The sequence below is a fragment of the Phyllostomus discolor genome, chromosome 1, assembly GCF_004126475.2.
Source record: "Phyllostomus discolor isolate MPI-MPIP mPhyDis1 chromosome 1, mPhyDis1.pri.v3, whole genome shotgun sequence".
Taxonomy (NCBI): domain Eukaryota; kingdom Metazoa; phylum Chordata; class Mammalia; order Chiroptera; family Phyllostomidae; genus Phyllostomus; species Phyllostomus discolor.
In genome coordinates, this window is record NC_040903.2 from 42157430 (window position 1) to 42177527 (window position 20098).

Sequence of the window (20098 nt, forward strand, 5' to 3'; positions counted from 1 at the left end):
GGGAAACTGTTCAAATATACGTATCTTTAAAAATCCAAACAACCCAAAAAGCAAAACACTCGTACACATTGAGAAGTATTTTTTTGTGTATGTGGGTGCGCCAGGAAGAATAATTTGTCTTGAATGAGAACTTGATGTGACAAGACTGTAGAAATTTTGTCTTATCTCTATTAAAGCTCAATCTGAACAAATGTACTTTGGCTAAATACAGGTTCAGAAAAGAAGCATGAGAAATTATCATCTTCCGTTCGTGCTGTCCGAAAAGGTATCATTTAAATTTGAAATTGTTTTCATTGCATGCTGCATAAAGTCATTGTTTTGCCTTATTGGTTTTCCATTATAGTTGGTTTTAATGTAGTAATGTTCTGATATATTAATGGAAAAATAATGTGGTCTTACATAGATCTCCATGTTCACTTAGTGCATATCTTTTAGAGCAATAGCAAACATCTCAGGATATGTTACAGTTTTGGGGCACCATGGATGGTATATATATATATATTTTTAATAGCATAATAATCTGTTTTCAATCTTTAAAAGAATAATTTGATGGGAGAAATTGTAAAATTTGTAGCCATTTTCATACTTAAGTATGGATCTGATATATCGGAACATCACTGGATTAGGTTTACCTTCTTGCAAAATGCTGATTCTTTTCTTAGCTTTGCTTTATTATGTCTTGTGGCTTAGCTTTATAGGTTCAGTGGGTGATTATGAACTTTAAAAATTGGGCTGCGGAGGGCTAATTTTAGTACAGCTTAATGTCCCTTTTATGTGATAATGACCTCTCTTTAATCAATTTGGATTTCTTTTTTTCAGATCAAACGAGTAAACTCAAATATGTCCTACAAGATGCAAGATTTTTTCTCATAAAGAGTAACAACCATGAGAATGTGTCTCTTGCCAAAGCTAAGGTATTAGTGTCAGTTCTGTTGAAATTATCCTAATTTTGAACATTTTAAATGGGAAGGTCAAACTGATTAGCATAAGATATACTATCATTTTTCATAAAAGCTTGAAAGATTCAGAGCCCAGTTGCCACTTAGGGTCTGTTTTCTGCTTGGTTAGGCAACCTTACAGCAATCCGGGTTTTCTTTTAAATCTTTTAAAGATGATTTTTGAAGTCAGATATTCAATATTAAGGAATATATGTGTATGTGCATTATACTTTGTATTGTAAAGGATGTATTTCTGTTGATTTTTGTGTTTCTATATTTGATTGCTAATTTTTTGTACTAATAATACTTTTTAAAAAGTTTTGTTAATTAACCAATTTTTGCTTTATATTGATGCTTGTTTTATACCTTGAGATCTTGAATTCATTTCTTTATGGAGAGAGTTTTATTTTTAAAAGTAAAGTCACTTGGCTTTGGAAGAAAAGGAAAGAATTAGCTTAAAGTCCAACTGCAGGCTTCACAAACAGGATATGCTCAATTGCTGTAGGATGTTGTAAGACAATAATTTTTGTGTTTTTGCCACAAAAATACACGTTTGCTACCCCAGCTATTATATCTTTCTGTTCTTGGTTTACAATGAGTAATTACAGTTTCTGCTAATTTTTAAGAAATTAAAAACTAAAGTTAAACATTTTTTCTACTTATATTTCTATCAATGTTAATATTCTTTATTTGAGGATTACCCATCAAATTTTACATATGGAAGGAATAATGTACCAAATAGCTGTCTAGTGGAGGTTTATTCCTTTCCACTGGAGTGGATTTACACAGAAGTAATTAAGCACTTACTGTGAATGAGATCTAGTTTGTGTGAGCTGGTAAAACTGAGTTAGAGTTTTTGCTTTACCTACCTCTTCTGTCTCTCAGTCATTCATGAACAAAGAATTGCTTAAAATTCTTTGGAAATTAACTGTGTTCTGGTTCTATATAAAGAACACAAGCCTCTTCAGTGAAACTGTTGATACATAAAAATTTGAACTTAAGTAGGAAAACTGGGAAATGCTAGAAATTTGATAAATTCGTCACTTATGGATTTATTTGTACAGTAATTTTAAATTATTTTGTGAGTCACAATTTTTAAGACAGAAAAATGTATGTGTTGTGATTCACCTTCAAACATGTTTTTACCACAGTAAATGGCTATGATTTTAAAATAATTGTGATTGTTTTTATTATATAGAATTCTAGCCCATATGATTTGAATCCCGCCTCCCCCCCAAACATGTATTTAGTTGTTTTAATAATTTTGTTAAGGTTGGTAATTTTCTCCATATTTTTCCTGAGTTTTTAAAAATTATTACATTATTTTGACAGCTGATAGTAAGACCTGTGTCTTCATTATAACTTGAATCAAAAATTCAAAAGTATCACTAGATTTGGTCTTTTGCAAATGTAATTGGAAATATGAAAGATTGACATTGATTACAATTTGTACGATCTTTGCATTATTTGTATAGGGTGTATGGTCCACACTGCCAGTAAATGAGAAAAAATTAAATGCTGCATTCAGATCTGCAAGGAGTGTTATCTTAATATTTTCTGTCAGAGAGAGTGGAAAATTTCAAGGTAAGAATAAAATAATTGGGATATATGAAAACATTGATTATACTATATTAGCATTTTTATATTATGTTGTGATTTGATTCCCTTAGGATTTGCAAGGCTTTCTTCAGAATCACATCATGGAGGATCTCCTATACATTGGGTGCTTCCAGCAGGAATGAATGCTAAAATGTTGGGAGGTGTCTTTAAAATTGACTGGATTTGCAGGTAAGTTACAAGTGTAGATAATAAAAGTTGCCCTTGTTTTGAATGGACTATCAGTTGGGAATAATGTTAAAACTTAGAATTGTTTAGTTTTAATTTATCATTCTCTCTTTTTTTTTAATCTTATTTCTAAGCTGATTTGGATCATAAAATTTAACAATGTTAAAGTAAAAATAGCATCAATGTGCTTAGCTTGTCTTGTTTACTATCTTTTTTTTAAGATTTTATTTATTTTTAGAGAGGGCGGGAGAGAGACAGACAGACAGACAGACACCTCAGTGTGTGGTTGCTGGGGGCCATGGCCTGCAACCCAGGCATGTGCCCTGACTGGGAATTGAACCTGTGATGCTTTGGTTTGCAGCCTGCACTCAATCCACTGAGCTACACCAGCCAGGGTTGTTTACTATCTTTATAAACCAATATAGGATGCACAGTTCAAAGGTTTGTTTAGTCAAGAGTTGTATGCATTATTTTTATTTTTCTATATTAGTAATATAGCAGTAAATTTATCATGAACTAGACAGTTATTTGGAATGTTATCTAGCATATATCTATGTAGTATTAGCGATTTAACATGTTCTTTTTTTTACCATGGAATGGGAAATACTCGTGATTTTGCTAACATTTTGGGGGTGACTAATTCACTTGTGAACAAGTTGTATTTTTTTAAGAAGTTAGCAAACGATGTGTAGTTGACATTGGGATCTTTTGAAACTGGAGTAATTGTTTAAATATGTTATTTTAGGAAAAGATTTACTTTGAACACTGAGCTACTACCAGTCTTATGTTCTTCCTGGATGATTGTACATTGTTTAAAAAATGATTAAAGAAGTCAATTTAGTTGATACAAACAAAACTTTAACACTAAATGAAATGGACAGTCTCCTGTGGAGAATTGCAAAATGAAGTGGAAGGCAGAAATCTTTTATACAGTAAAGAATGAGAAAAAGGAAGAGACAACTAGGACATAACCTGATTGGCTGTGTCCACACTGTGAATCTTGTTAGGGGTGAGAAAGCCTAGAGTTGGCTAAAAATATCTATGTTTCAGTTTGCTGACATGGCGCCTGGGGCAGAAGTCATTCTATCTCGGGCCTAGAAAGTTATTTAAATACATATAGTTCTAATTATTTAAGTGAACTTCTTATGGCATGTACTAATCTATTATTTATAAAATTAATTTTAGTTAGATAAAAGTTACCCAGACGGGACCCACCCACTAGTGTTATGTAATTTATATGTTGGTTTAGGTGCTGAGTTTTGATAGGGATAGTGGAATTGGGTAAGAATAAGAAGGAAAAATGGAATTTATATTCAGGAAGGCAGATCAGCACAAGGAGAACATGAAAATAGAAACTGGGGCTGGGGGGGGGATTAGGAGGGTCTGTGGGTGGGATGGGGAGTCATCATTTTTTAGTGAAGCAGATAGTAAAAAGAAGACCAAAATGCAAAGATAAAGAGTAACGTGCCTAACCTAAGGAGTGAAGAAGCCTTTTACTATGGGATAGTGAAGAACTATCAAGATACATGGACAATGATATAGTTGGAAATAGTGTGTTAACTGGACTGTTAATAGAGTAGCAAAAAGCTGTATGCATAAAAATACATCATTACTCGCCCTGTCGTTACTTTCTATAGGGAAAAATGAGAAGTAATCTAAATTCTCCCATATAGCAAATTGGTTAGGTAAATTAAGATTTGTTACTTAATGTAATATGCAGAAATAATTGTTCCTGGAACAAAATGGATAGAAATAACACACAAAAAAAGAATTTTAATGTTGGACTGTGATGTTAAGGTGGTGAGAGAGTAGGTGATAATCCTCTTACTGTGCTGCACCCAGAGTTTTAAAATAAAAAAACTCATAATTCTTAGAATTAAGTTTCAATTATAATCAATAAAATTTAAAATCTGGCATTTTATAGGGAAAACAAGGTGCCAATTATTTCTTACAGTGATAGACATTTTTCATATGGATAAAACTTGCAAGGTCTTAGGACAGGCTTTTTAGTCTTTGTTTTTATGACTAGAAATATCATTGGTGTACTTGGAAAATATTTGGAGATGATGCTTTTCTTAGGAATAGGAAAAAAAAATAACTGCCCAGTTTTAGATTGGTTGCAGCAAATTTGTTTTGTGTGTGACTTCTTTTGACGTTATTTTCACATTGATAAGTAAATTTGTAAATTTTAGAAGGTAGACTTATTAGTAGATTATTGTTCTCATATTCCTGTTCATTGACTTACTGGTTAATTTACCAACTTGTTTGAAATGTATTTAGCAATAGAAGAGGTACAAAACCAAATCATTCATCTTACTAATATTTTGTGCACTCTTGAACCAGTTTTGATGTGTGAAGTAAGATGTATTAGACTAAGAGCCCTAGTCTTTCATTAATACCTAGTGGGCATATGCATCACTCACTGCCCACTTCCCTCATACATTCATATCACCACCACCACCACAGAGCATGCGACCTTATCACAGTAGTACTATAACTTTAGTTATACTTCTCTTTTCCTGTAAATGTTGGAATTTTTCCTAAGATTTAAAAATGTTACCCAAAATTTGAGCATTCAGTATTCATCTTTAAGGAAACTCATGTAAGATTAAAATAAGTGATTATATAGCTTGTTCACTGCACCAGCTTACTTGCTTGTGCTTTTCTTCCTCCATTTTGCTTTTGCTCTAAGCCCTTCTCATTGCATCAGATATTGTAACCCTGCCTTATCATTCTACCAAGGCATTTCCTGGGCCACATGACTTTCAGGCTTACCACTGTGCCACTGGATTTTCTGATTATTTTTCTCTCCAAAAGAGATATGACTATCTACATTAAAAACATAATGAAACTTCTGTATTCTATTTATTGTACCAACTTTTTTACAAAATAATTGTGTGAGCTTGTTTATTCTTTTTTGATAGCTATGGAAAAAAAGGGATGAAAACAGCTTTTTACATTATTTATCTGTGTATATCCTTTCGATGAGGAGTTTCATTTGTATTGTAGATATAATAGTTCTTAAAACATTGATTTATTTTGGTATTACTCATTTTATGTACAAATAGATAAAATTTAATCAAATGCTGTTAATTTTTTATTGCTCCTTGACAGCTAACAGGTATTTTTTTAATATTATGTTTGCTTTCAGTATTGTGCTAGGTTGATAAAGAACTACAAAAATACAGGATATTTTTTTTTAAAGTTGGTGAGACCATTTTACCCTATGGCTCAGAAGGAGTTAGAGTTTAAAATTATATATTAGAACATTGCACTATAGTATAAGTGGAAGGCATAATTAATACATACAAATACATATATTTATAAACAAACATTTGTATTGTTAAGAGCCATTCTGTGGATGATGGGTAATAATTAATTGCCTTATTGAAAAGGGGAAGACACTTGAATCTGGTAAAAGAGCCCTGAACCAAGGATAGGGGACATTATTTTTCATTTGGTATTAAGTACTCGGTTAAGATTTAGCTGTTTGTTTATCAGTTAATAAAAATTACAATTTTTTTTGAGTACACAGAATCAAGGAATACACTAAATATTTTTATATGTCATTTCATTTGCGAACTACTTAAAACAGATATGAAGTAGGAGGTGCTATCCTTGTTTATAAGGTGAAGAAAACTCAGAGAAGTTAAGTGAGCAAGGGAGTTGAAATTCAAACTCCACACTGTCTTCGTTTCCAAGCTCATGTTCTTTAAGCAGAGTGTTATTCAGTTTTTGGGGGGTTTTTTTGTTTTTTTTTTTTTTTGAGTGCACTCCAAATGGAGAATATGGAAAGAGCGTATCTCTGAAGGGGCTCCTTTTCTGGGGAATAGCACTACCAATCTAAGTGATTCTTAAATTTTAGTCACATTTAAATCATGATTAACACAGGAATTGAGTAGTGAAAGTAGCATAAGGTCCTTAAATTTATTCTGCAAAAGAATGTAATTACTATTACTTTGTATTTAGGCGTGAATTACCCTTCACTAAGTCGGCTCATCTCACCAATCCTTGGAATGAACACAAACCAGTAAAGATTGGACGTGATGGACAGGTTTGTTCTTTTAATTCTTTTAAAAACACAGTTAATCAACACTTTTTAAGACTTTATTGAAGGACGTTTTAAACTGTTTTGAAAGACTGTGTGTGCAGTATTAAGGGAAAATGTTCTTATTTGGAGTTTATGAATACTGTGATTAATGACTGACTAATAAGACCTCCACTAAGGTTGGAAACTTTATATGGTACTTTCATTAATACAATCAAAGGAAAAGTTTTGAAGAGAATTGGCCTGAGTTTTAATTATATTATTACTGATATTCTGAACTTAGAAATACCAATGAACATCCTTGCTTATGTTTTCTGAATACAAGGAAGCTTTATAAAAAGATCGATTATATGTACTGAGATTGTCAAGTCGAATGAAAAAAAATGTGCAGTTATTTAAACTCAAACCTTTGATTCTCCATTTCTGTAGGTAATTTTGAATAGGAATAATATTTTTTCACTGCTCACAAGTGAAAATGTTGGTAGTTGGAAAATAAAATTTAAGTTTTAAAATTCCATAGATTATTAAGCGTTTGTAGTTAATCTAATGGATTTCAGTGTGTTTAGCAATTTATAATTATCAAAGTTGTGGCACACACTAACATAACATTTTTCCTGCACTATATTGAGATGGATGGATACCGTTGTCCTGGTATTTCCGTATTTTGTACAAAGAAATAATCTGCAGAGGGCATTGTCTCAGAATTTTAAGCAATTACATTTGTATATTTAACTTTGGTGATTCTACACATTTTAGTTTTGCGCTTATCGAAGACAGGAAACAATGTTGAAAAGTTTAAACCTTTCAAAGAGCTATTTTGGAATCCCATGTAATCACCAGTTTCTGGAAGGAAACCTCCAAAACACATTTTGTTCTTGTATATCAGGAAAATACACGTTTATTAAAAGTTTCATCTGTCTTCATTTTGTACTTTCCTGTTCTAGGAAATTGAACTCGAATGTGGAACCCAGCTTTGTCTTCTATTTCCCCCTGATGAAAGCATTGACTTGTATCAGGTCATTCATAAAATGCGTCACAAGAGAAGAATGCATTCTCAGCCCCGATCAAGAGGACGTCCATCCCGTCGAGAACCAGTCCGGGATGTGGGAAGGTTAGAAACGTTCTTTGGACTGATAATAGGCACATGTATCAGAATAACATGATGGAGGAATGTGATTCGTCAAAAGTTTGTCCTGCGGTAAAGAAGAAAGAGAAAATCCTCAAATCAAGCTGCATGGACTAGTTTGTGGCTTCATTGAGGATTTCACATGGTCACCTTGATCTCAGTCATTTTTCAAGAGGAAAATGGGGATCTTTCCTTATGCAGAAAAATTATTTGCTAAAGAGTATTATCCAGTTTAGATTAGTTGATATTCTGATAATACAATGTATAAAATGGAAATGAGGTAGGCCTTTGTTGCTAAAAACAGGCTAGAAAAGAGGAAGAAGGAGGAAGTCTCTATTCACAAAAAAATGTTAATATTTTGTAAAAAGCCTTTTCTTGCAGGTGTGTCTCTGGATAAGCCTTATGAGATATGGGACTTTTATAAAGGATCACTAATATTTTTTCAGAAGATGACGCCTCATTTAGAGGATAAAATATTTTAAGTTATTTTGATATTCAAGAGGAGCATTATTGGGACTGTTTCAAATTTTACCACCGTGATGTGTTAACCCCATTGCCAGATATTCTCTAACCTGTACCCAGTGAATTCATACATCTTGCTGAGCTTCTGAAAATAGGTCCTTTCCAAAGGGGATCAAGTGGCCCTGGGAGACCCGGCAACAAACCAAAACGAAGGGCTGTTGCTGTGTCTGTTTACAACTTTTCCAGATGCTGGCAGTACCTGTGGACTTAAAAGTGTTTTTTAGAGGATCGCCATGGTTATTGATCACTACTTTATGAACTAAACATCATTTTCCAGGAAAAGGGGGTTTAACTTGTTACAGAATTGGAGAAGGCTTTGCAAAGGACTGAGTTAAGCCCTTCTACCCAACACCTTCCCCTGTATAGATTTGCATACAGCTAATCTAAAATATTCTACTAAAGACTGTTGGATGTGTGGTTGATGGGATGAAACCTTTGGTTACGTTTCCTTTTGATGGAAACATCCTGTGGTAGGTACAGATAATCCAACAAGAGTCCCCATTCCTTTGAGCTTAAAAAGGACACTGTCGAGTAGGTAGGAGGAAACCTGGCAGAGCCCCCTTATTTTCTGGCTTAAAAGGACTGAGCACCAAGATGTCTTTTGAAGTTTTAAGCTAAGAGGTTTCCAGTGCAATACAGTACATACAAGTGAAGTTTTTACCTCAGTTTTGCAATGGACTGCAAACTATACTTATTACACCACTACACCTTCTCTCAAGCCTGCCAGGGCCTCCATATATGTATGTGGCTTACAGCTTAAAGTCAGTAGTTGGACTACTGTATGAACTGTTTCTATCATGTTTTATACCGGTCGTAAATGCACTCCCCAAACTACAAGAAAGCGGTATGTTTATTTTTTAAACCAGCTTTTAATTTTCTTAGTCTTATTTATTGTAGATTCAACTGTTTTATTCTGTTGGGGGTGGGGCTTGGGGTAATTGCACTTAAGTTTATGTTGAACTTGTGTTGCAAAAGTTAATGAAAGCAATTGATATTCAGAAATAGCTGGAAAAGTAGTTATGCCAGGTTTGACAGTTTTTGGTATGGTAGAGTTTTTTAGACATTAAGGGTAAAAAAGATACATTTGTTACCTAAAAAATTTGAATATTTAGAAAGTTTGTGTAGCCCTTTCTTAAATGCTAAGTAAAAATGAAGTGTATTTAATTATGTATTACATTAAACATTAAGACTTATGGAAGACAGTAGAGGGCAACACTGCAGAGAGTAAAATTTTACTTACTAAAGAATACTTTGAACTCCTTTTATGAACTCTGTTAAAACTCTGCCCCATTACTTGCCAGTTTTATTTTAAGGCATTGTCTCTGGAAGAAATTCCCTTAATTCCTAAATGTTATTAAGCATAGACATTTATTTTTCATAGTATTAAGAACTTCAAAACTTTCTTGTAAAGTCACTTTTAATAAGTTACCAAATTTTCTGTATGATGATATGAAAGTATAATTTTGTGCAGAGAAAAGAAAAATACTTAAGACATTCTTAATTTTGTTGAGACTTATCCTAAAATGACATTAATAAGTTTAAATACATAGTTTTTAAAGTTATGTATTGTATAATGGTAGAGTATTTTTTTCTTTCTTTTTCACTTAAATGGAGATTTTATTTGGGAAAGTGTATTAATTTTTAAATTGGATATTTAAATTAGTTCAAGGGTAGGTCATTCACTTTTGTTTAGAGTACTAAAATGTGATTTACATATTTTGAGCAGATTCCTCTTTCCAGCTGTCTTATAGCATGAGAATTGCAGAGAATTTCTATTTCCAGCAGTATACTTAAAAGATTGATTTATAGTAACTTGAGAAATTAAAATTTAGAAATTTTAAGATTGTATACCACAAATTTGAGTGTTATTTTAGAGTAAATAACGGGCAAATTTTTGTACTTATTTCTGTCAGAAACTCTTGCTTTGCTGTTTGTTCTCCCAGAAGTTTTTGGTTTAATTTCTAATATGTCTAATTTGTGTAGGCGTCGACCAGAAGATTATGATATTCATAACAGCAGAAAGAAACCAAGGATTGACTATGCCCCTGAGTTTCACCAGAGACCAGGTTAATATTTTATAATCCTGCAGATATTTGCCTTAAAATTATTAAAAGACAACAAAAACACAAAAACTGTTGTAATTGTGTAAGTTATAAAAGTGAGAAATCTAGGACATGACTACTAAACTTTAGGAAATTAATAGTCCTCACCTAGTAGTAGCTTTCTTTCCTTTCTTAAGGTTATCTAATTTTTCCTAGTGTGACTCAGTATCATAAATACGTTAATTATCTGATTTTGCTAATTTATGATTATTGCAAAAGGTTAGGTATAGTTAGGGAAAGCAGTAATCTTACACTTTATACTTTTTTATTTCCTATGATATTTAGTATTTCGTGTGTTACATAGCTTTGATAGGAAGTTGAAATTATGCTATGTTTTTCTAAGTAAAAATCTTTGAGTTTATGTTTTTAGAGAGGAATGGGAAATACTTTGTAACCTAAAAGCCAGCTTCTCAGTTACTCTTTTCCTTGATGGATTAAAAAAGAAAGTGTATTTACAAGAAGATATTTATTTAATATCGCGATCATTTATAAAAATTAGTCAATTTGGAAATTGGTGTTAATAAGCATAACAGCACTGTTACATAACAAGTGGCTTAATAAGCTTTATTCTTCTCCAAAATAGGTGGTACAGGGAATGAAATTGGGTTTTCTCCAGTAACGGGGCCACTCATTTTTTATGTTTTAATATGCTGAGGCCTTACTCAAAGGTGGTGGGAAAATATTTTATTTCCATGGTTCTTTCATTTAAAATCTATACCTCTTTATTTTTGCAGTTTTGTTTTTCTTCCCTTTAAGTTTGCACTTTTAAAAAGTATCTATGGCTGACCTAGCAAGACTGTGTATATGTATACTCAGGTAGAAGGTAAACATTTGTTTTTAAAGAAATTCTATTGCAGTGTCCTCAAGATAATTCCTTTGCCCTTACTTTCCTTATGGTGCAGAATGAAGAAATTTTCTATCTAGCGAAAATTGGGGTGTGGATTTAGAAGATCCATATGAAAACCTCTACCAGTTTATAAGTCTGTGATACCAGTAAATTATTACTTCCTAGATTATCATGTAATCTGAGAAGAAAATCTGAAAATGGAATAATGCAATAATAGTATGACTTAATAGCATCACAGTATTCGTGGGAAGAATTGAGATGAGTGGTAAGGAAGGTTTAATTATGATGCCATAATGAAAACTATAAATTTCATTTACTAAAATGCTTGATGTTTGAACAGGGTATTTAAAGGACCCACGATACCAGGAAGTAGACAGGTAAGTTTGGTTCACTCTTGCTTAGTTTTGAATTATATTCTTGGAACTAGTTTATGAATTACCTGAATTTAGTTTCACAAATCTTATTCCCAACAGACGATTTTCAGGAGTTCGCCGAGATGTGTTTTTAAATGGGGTAAGCATTTCATTTCATATGTTAAAAGTACATAAAATCAAGATCTGATTTATTTTGTAGTTTTGAGTTTTATTTCTATTTGTTATTGACATTATCATCTTTTGTTTTAGTCCTACAATGATTATGTGAGGGAATTTCATAACATGGGACCACCACCACCTTGGCAAGGAATGGTTTGTATTCTATTTTTGCAAATAATTTAACCTTGTTTGCTGTTCTTCATATTTTGATCGCTAACATGAAATATTCTTAACAGTTGCCTATTTAGAGACTTAAGTATCTATCTTTGGTAATAAATAATGACATGCTGTTTTTAAAACTAAAGACTAATGAATAATTTGATTTGTGTTGGTAACAGGCTTAATTGATAAGGGTTATGGCTTATTGTAGGTGGCTAGTGGTAGAAACGCTGCCTGGGTTCATATCTTAACCTTTTCAGTTCTGACCCCGGGCAAGTTTTATAAGTCCATTCTTCATTTCCTTGAATGTAAAACTCAATAAACATTTGTTCATTCTCTGTCTCATCAAAGTAATATTTAGTACCTACTCTCTGCAGGTCACTGTGCTTGTTCTGATTATCCACTGGTGAGCAAAATGGGCATTGTACCTATCCTTGTATGGCTTTAACGGAATAGTGCCAGCCTCATAGGGTAGATGAGAAGCTAAACTTAAAAATACGTGCAAAGTTCAGCATAGTGCCTGATCCTAATACTCAGTATATTCTCTATAAAATAAGGTTAATTAAACCCTGTTTCTAGTTTTTAATATTTCCCTTTAAGAAAACTGTGTATTCTTCTTAAAGTACATTTTAAGGTATTGAGGATAACTGAAACATTAATTCCCAAGAAATAAAACACTTTGAAATTTAAAGTTACTATTTTTTACTCTTTAAAAAAAATAATGCCACCTGTAATGTGGCCTCTTTTTCTGACTTTTTTACTTAAGGGCCTATATACAGATAGATGAATTACAATTTTTTTTTTTAGATTTCTATGAAATTTAAAACATTTAATAACATCTTGGCACTAACAAGGGAAGTAACCTTTGAATTGCCCTTAATTCACAATCAATTTAAAAGTTTATTGGCTACTAGAAGGCTTTTTTGTATTTTTGTTTGTTTGTTTGTTTGTTTGTTTGCTTTTTAGAAGAGATTTTTACATCATGGTTAAGAGGACTGGTCCTAGAGCCACACTGTTGCATGTTGTGTCCCAGCTTCACCCCCTTATTAGAACGTGATTTTAAGCAAGTTCCCTAGCCACTTGGTGCCTCAGTTTCCTCTTTTGTAAAAATAGGAATAATAGTACCTGTTTCAAAGGGTTGCTGTGAGAATTAAATGAGACATGTAAAGTGCTTACGACAGTGCTCATATATAGTATGTAAGGATTTGCTATTTCTATTAGTATTTAAATGATACTATATTAAAAAATAAATATGTTAAATCTCAAAAGATGTGCAATTAGAGTTTATTATGGACATATTCTCAACAAGCAAATAAAGGATATTTTGAAGAACCTTTATGCCATCAAAGTAGATGGCTAATACAGATTAAATATTTGTTTGGGATGGGTAGTTTAGGTAGGGGAATTCTAAAAGTGGTTTGTTTATAAGGATATTTGGTATGTACTTATGGAAGAGGGCTTTTGTTTTTTTGTTTTTTTTTTTTTTTTTTTTTTTTAGACTCCTTATCCGGGAATGGAACAACCTCCACACCATCCTTACTATCAGCACCATGCTCCACCTCCTCAGGCTCATCCCCCTTACTCAGGACATCATCCAGTACCACATGAAGCAAGATACAGAGATAAACGAGTAGTAAGTGTATGAGAAGGCAAAAGCATGGGGGAACTACTTAGAATTGTAGATCATTTAAATGTAGACGCTACCATGTTATTTTGATTGGTGGATTGTTTTGTGTTCTTACTGCAAACTGTTTTGGAGTAATTCACAACTCGTTTGTTAAAAATGGCTTATCCCTTTGGATTATTTAAATAGACTAACTACATTTCTGTTACTGATCAAACACTGCTTAAATTGAGGCAACTCCTACATATAGCTATTAGGTAACGTCCTAGGGGTGTGGTGTACTGGGATATTTTGTATCTTCACTTATTATGTAATTAATATTATTGCAAATAGGTATTTCTAAGATTTGTGTATGTTCTGACTGACTCAATTAATGTTCATAGGATAGATGGTGTATATTCAGGTAGTTAACAGATAAATTTCCAATCTCACTTTGTCATTTGTTTCTGCCAAATTTCATTAAAACTAGTAACCAGGAGAACTATTTCACCTCCCTATCTCTGATTTGTAGGATGATGCTAGCAAATGACAAACATGTTATGATGTAGTAGAAGAGTAAATTGTACTTAAATAGTTACTGATTCTAATAATTTGATATTAAAGTTTTTTGTCCACTTGAAAAAGAGGATGAATGAAGGATAATCTCTAGTTTGAGTTTTTTGTTTTTAAACTAGTGAGACTGACTTTATTAAATGGTATTCAATTTTTCCCTAACAGTACTTTTTATTTTTAAAAATGAAATTGTCTCCTGGCACTTGTTAGCATAATTCTTTTGTGTATAAGTTGGGTAGCCTTTGAAAGGTAGTTTGGTTGTTAAAATAGGATATACAGTTTGGAATTTCACCCACCAACCCCTAAACCCTGGTGTGAGCACGCACATATGTGCGTGCTCACACACACACAAACACACACACACACACGAGCTAGAGTTTGTGCTGGGTCAAATAAACATCCTTTTATCTTCCCACTTAGATAAAGAGTGCATATTTGAGAGGGTCATTGTGCCCAGTAGTTTCCTGGCCTGTCTTTGAGATACTTTCATCTGTTGTCATTTATTTCCTTACCCCAATGATTTTCAACCTTTTTCATCTCACGGCACACATACACTACTAAAATTCTGTGGCAACCAAAAACATCATAACAGCTATAATTTTGATCAATTTATAAAAAATAATAGTAATTACCTACCCCTTTTGCTCCAAAGTGACTTTTTTAAAAAATTATTTTTTAATTGAATTTACAAAGTGACTTTTTAAAAAAAGTCGGATACCTGTACTTGTATGTAAGGATTTCTGGTACCAAGAAATAACCAATCAGACGCAACTTTACAATGCAGTGTGACCAATAAGGTGCAACTCTATTATATAATACCTACATATTTATGGTTCAATACAGGACATTCACACTGGACAGCTATTTTGTGTTGGCTGTTGTAATTTTTTTATTTGACAATATTGGGGGAAAAGCTCAGTGTGCCTGACTAAATAGTCAGGTATTGCATGTTTTAAAAATTCTGGCAGTACATCTGTTGTGAAAATCACTACCTTATCCTAACAGAGATTAATCCTTCAAAATCACATCATATTTGGACCTTTAATCTTTTTTTTTCCCCCGTTAGATTTTATTTATTTATTTTTAGAGAGGGAAGGGAAGGAGAAAGAGAGAGAGAAACATCCATGTGCAGTTTGCTGGGGGTCATGGCCTGCAACCCAGGCATGTACCCTGACTGGGAATCGAACCTGCGACACTTTGGTTCGCAGCCTGCGCTCAATCCACTGAGCTATGCCAGCCAGGGCCCTGGACCTTTCATCTTAATTCAGTAAAAACAGTTTGAGAATCCTGACTAATGCTTATATGATACATATTCATTAAATAAAAAGTAATGTGGAATTGTGTTTTTGAATCTTTTATACCATATGCTTATGCTGACCTTTGAAAAGAGACTTGAGTTCACTAAGTAAAGGTGAGTTGAGAATTAAGAAAGCTAGAGCAGGGGTCAAGCTTAGAATTAGTGACAATGACAGCTTGCATCTCACTTAGGCAGTTTATTCATCCTTGTCCTCCTCAGCCTTTTGTGTATTACTGACCAGCTCTTGGTGGAATCTACAATCTTACCCGAAGTTCATATTTTCTTAAGCTTCTTTCAGATTTCATAAATTTGTCATCAACAGTGGTTTAGTTTGAAAGAAAATATGGGAATTCTTAATTTTACCTTAAAAGGATAAGTTGTGTGTTGGTTTGTAGCATCAAAGGAGAAAGTTACCAGTAGGGTTTACCTGTTCCAGAAAAACATTGGTGACATTCAGCATGAATATCAGCATATATGCATGATGTGCTGGACCGTCACTAGTAGGTGATTAGTTTGACCTAAATCTTATTTAAAGGGATTGGATGGCAAAGTCATTAAAGTTACATTAAGAAACTGCATGGAGTGACTTTTTTAATGAGATAGGTATAATCCTCTATTGTAAGTGTCTAATTAATTAAAACATTAAAATTCTGTTTTTAAATGTCAGAATTACTTTTTGTGAATTAATGCATTTAGTGCATTTTCTATATTCTTTCTACCAGATAGTACAGTATAGAGAGTCATACATTTTATCCAGTTTTTGACATACCTAAACAATTTCCTACCCTTTCCAGCATGATTATGATATGCGGGTGGATGATTTCCTTCGTCGAACACAAGCTGTTGTCAGTGGTCGGAGAAGTAGACCTCGTGAAAGAGATTGGGAACGAGAGCGTGATCGCCCCAGAGACAACAGAAGAGACAGGGAGCGAGACCGAGGACGTGACAGAGAAAGAGAAAGAGAACGATATGTGATCGTGACAGAGGACCGAGGGGAGAGAGGTTCGATACAGAAGATAATGTGCTTTTGAAAGCACTGATTGTTTAAAGATAAAAAAAAATCTTGTATTTTTTTTTTTGTGTGTGTTTACAAGTAGTAAATTTATTTTCAGCTGTCTACTTAAAGTTCATTGTGTAGAAGGATTTATTATGACCCTCTTTGTTCCAAGCATGCAGTATAATAAGAACTGGAAAAAACTCAGATCCTCCAAAAAATGCACAGTTGACAATTTGAGTTGACACTTACTGGGGCAGAATGGAACAGTCCACGGATGTAGATATTGATTCATTCTCCGTAAATGTTCATCTACTTACAGTGTGTTCATTCTAAAGTTATTTCTTTGTTTGCTTTTATTCTTTTGGATTTTGATTAATGACTGCCATGATATTTTTCTTTGATGTGTTTCTAACTGTAGTTGCACACGGTTCAGTAAAAATAATGCTGCTATCAAGTATGCAATTATTGAAGTATGATGGTTTGACTATATGGCAGTGTTGTAGCAGCCTCTCGGTTTCGCCCTTTCCTTTTTTTTTTTTTAATCTTAAGTGACTTTTTATTTTTCTTCAGTCTTCAATGATGAGAGCAATATTATGAAGACATTGCTATCTAATTTTTAATCTTTTTCAATAAAAAAATCCCATGTTCAGTAGCATGGTTGATGCTATTGTTTAGCCTTCCCTCCAAACTGTAAACATTGGCTTGGAATGTTCACAACTTGCGCGCGTGACAGCAGAAGATAATCCCCATATTCTACATTGCTACTGTTTTGTATAAAATAAATTGGTAAAGATTGACATTGGTTGTATTTTTTCCTTCTCTGGATGCAAATTTGTTTTCTTATGCATTGGTAGAGAACAGAACACTTCAGGTTTAGTTGTAGGAGCCCCAGTTGCCTTTGTTTTACATCTTTTAGCAGAAGTGAATGACCTACCCCAATTATATTAAAGGCTTACATCTATTTCTGATGTAAGAACTAATACACAGTGGAATTATATTGATATTTTGGTTAAGCATTTATTCCTCTGATAACATTTTAGGATCTACTTTGGTCAGTGGACTGTCTTTTCTTATTTCAGGTTTGTAATATCTGTGTTAGTGAACTAATTTATGGATGTTTCTACTTTTAAAATTTAACTCTCAGAATCAGTTACATATTTTAAGTTAACCATCAACTCCTCTCAGTAGTAACAATCCATATAAAATAGAGCATCACACCAGAAAACAGTTTAAGAAAGATTTTCATGCATTTCAGTTTCTTGGGTTGTACTTGTGTACCGAATCACAATTTTACATTTACTCTAATTTATTGGTCTGAACAAGGGAACATAGGAACTTCACTCTTGAGAAATGTTTAAAACTAGCAATGTACTGCTTTTATAGTCTCACTGTCAACTTTTCCCCATGCATTCACTATTAGTAGTTGTATTTATCTATTTGAAAAATAAAGCCTAAGATTTATTAAAAATCTTGAAGTGTGATGGAAAGGAAAGAACAATTAACCTGGTAGTAGGAAACTGGTTCTGTTTTCAGCATTGCCTTCAATTAAAGGAGTTGGTAGTGTAAGTCATTTCACTGACGTTTTATTTGTAATCAGTAAGTTATACAAGTTAATATCTAACTATTTCTTTTGGAGTTCTTAAACTCTGATGAATTTCTAAGATGTAGAGAAATAATCAAAATGTTAAACTAGTAAAGTTATTTTTCTAAAATAATAGTAATAAATTATAAATCATATTATACATTTAGTATGTAAAGGCACTTTGTGCTTCTAATACTAACTTTATCCTCTTAAAACATTCTACTTCCTTTAAAAAAATTTTTTTTATCCTCACCTGAGGATATGCTTATTGATCTTAGAGAGGGGGAAAGGGAAGGAGTGAGGAGGAGACTGTTTGCCGCTTGTACATGCTCTGACTGGGGTCCAAACCTGTAACCTAGGCATGTTCTCTGACCAGGAATCGAACCCATGAATTTTTGGCTCACAGGACAATGCTACAACCGTACCAAGCTGCCTCACTTCCTATTTTTAAAGACAGGAAGAAGAACCCAAAGAGGCTAATAACTTGCCCAAGATTATAAGGCAGCAACTTGATCCAAGATTCCAACGTATTTCAATATAATTTGATATTCTAAAGAAGCTACCTCATATCTGGGAAAAAATAGAATATAAATGTTAAAACGATATTCTAGATTCTACGGATATTAACATTTTCTTCAAGCTTCCTTACTAAGGAGAGGTTTTTCCTAAAGTGTCCAGTCATTTAGATGTTAACCTATGTTTTTTGTATTTTGGGTGTTAAGAAGCTTAGTTGTCTAGTTAACTTTAGCCAGTAATTTTAATTTTTTAAGTTACAGTTTACATTTGATATTTTGTATTTGTTTCTGATGTACAGCATAGTGATTAGATAATCATTGTTTACAAAGTGATGTGATATTTTAAGTTATTACATATTGGCTATATTCTCCATTCTATATTTTATATCCCTGTGACTTTTTAAACTACCAATGTGGACTCAGTTCCTTCATGTTTTTCACTCATTCCCCCCTCAGCTTCCTCCTCTTCTCAACCCCTCAGTCTGTTCTGTCTATGAATGAGTTTAAGTATTCGTTCTTATGCATGTGGTTATCCAGTTTCCTGACCCCATATGTTAAAGATACGCTCTCCCCATTGAGTAGCTCCTTTGTCAGATGTTAATATATTTGAGGCTTCTCCCTTACTGCTGGATTCTCTATTCTGATTCATTGGTTTATGTGGTTGTTGTTATGCTAATACCGTAACTTGATCAGTATAGTTTGTAATGCAGGTTGAAATTAGGAAGTATGATGCTTCAGCTTGGTTCTTTTTTCAAGATTGTTTTGGCTATTCAAAGTGTTTTTGTGCCTCCATACAAGTTTGGGGGATTGTTTTTTTCTATTTCTGTAAAAATGCCTTAAAATTTTATGTGGATTGTGTTTAATGTAGATGGCTTTGGGTAGTATATGGACATCCTAACAATTTTCCCCCCAAATGTCTTAATTTTTAAATTTTCCTTAAACCTTTGTTTTCAATTACAGTTTAACATTCAGTGTTATTTATATTAGTTTCAGGTGTACAGCATAGTGGTTAGGTAATTATGCTTTTCAGTGTTCTATGGTATTTACAGTAGCACCCTGGCACCATATGTAGTTATTACAATATTACTGATTATATTCCCTATGCCTTCCTTATATCCCAATGACTGTTTTGTAACTCCCAATCTGTACTTAATCCTTCCATGTTTTTCACCACTTCTGGAACCTCCCTCCCCTCTGGTAACCATTAGTTTGTTCTTTGTATCTATGAGTCTGTTTCTGTTCTTTATTTGTTCTTTAGATTCCCCATGTAAGTGAAATCTGTGGTATTTGTCTTTCTGAATTAGCATAGTATCCTGTAGGTCAATCCATGTTGTTGCGTATAGTAAGGTTTTATTATTTTTTAAAAGATTTTATTTTAGATTAGGGGAAGGGAGGGAGGAAGGAGAGGGAGAGAAACATCAACGGGGGTGGCCCTCTTGTGTGCCCCCTACTGGGGACCTGGCATGCAACC

General features: G+C 33.2%; 1 protein-coding gene and 1 long non-coding RNA gene across 2 annotated transcripts in view; one reads left to right on the plus strand and one right to left on the minus strand.

Annotated features, from left to right (window-relative positions):
• YTHDC1 (YTH domain containing 1) overlaps positions 1-17329 on the plus strand; it is a 33282-nt gene extending 15953 nt beyond the window's left edge. The window contains 13 exon segments of the mRNA XM_028507586.2: positions 212-265; positions 820-914; positions 2414-2522; positions 2609-2726; positions 6693-6777; positions 7716-7882; positions 10403-10485; positions 11709-11745; positions 11842-11881; positions 11992-12054; positions 13559-13693; positions 16328-16499; positions 16502-17329. Coding sequence (XP_028363387.1) covers positions 212-265; positions 820-914; positions 2414-2522; positions 2609-2726; positions 6693-6777; positions 7716-7882; positions 10403-10485; positions 11709-11745; positions 11842-11881; positions 11992-12054; positions 13559-13693; positions 16328-16499; positions 16502-16581 — 1238 coding nt within the window. The 3' untranslated portion in view covers positions 16582-17329.
• Positions 14941-15625, minus strand: LOC118499621. Its single transcript, XR_004902124.1, has 2 exons — positions 15488-15625; positions 14941-15275 (listed from the first exon to the last, which is right to left on the minus strand). It is a non-coding gene; the product is annotated as an uncharacterized LOC118499621 (long non-coding RNA).
• Positions 17330-20098: the final 2769 nt, after the last annotated feature.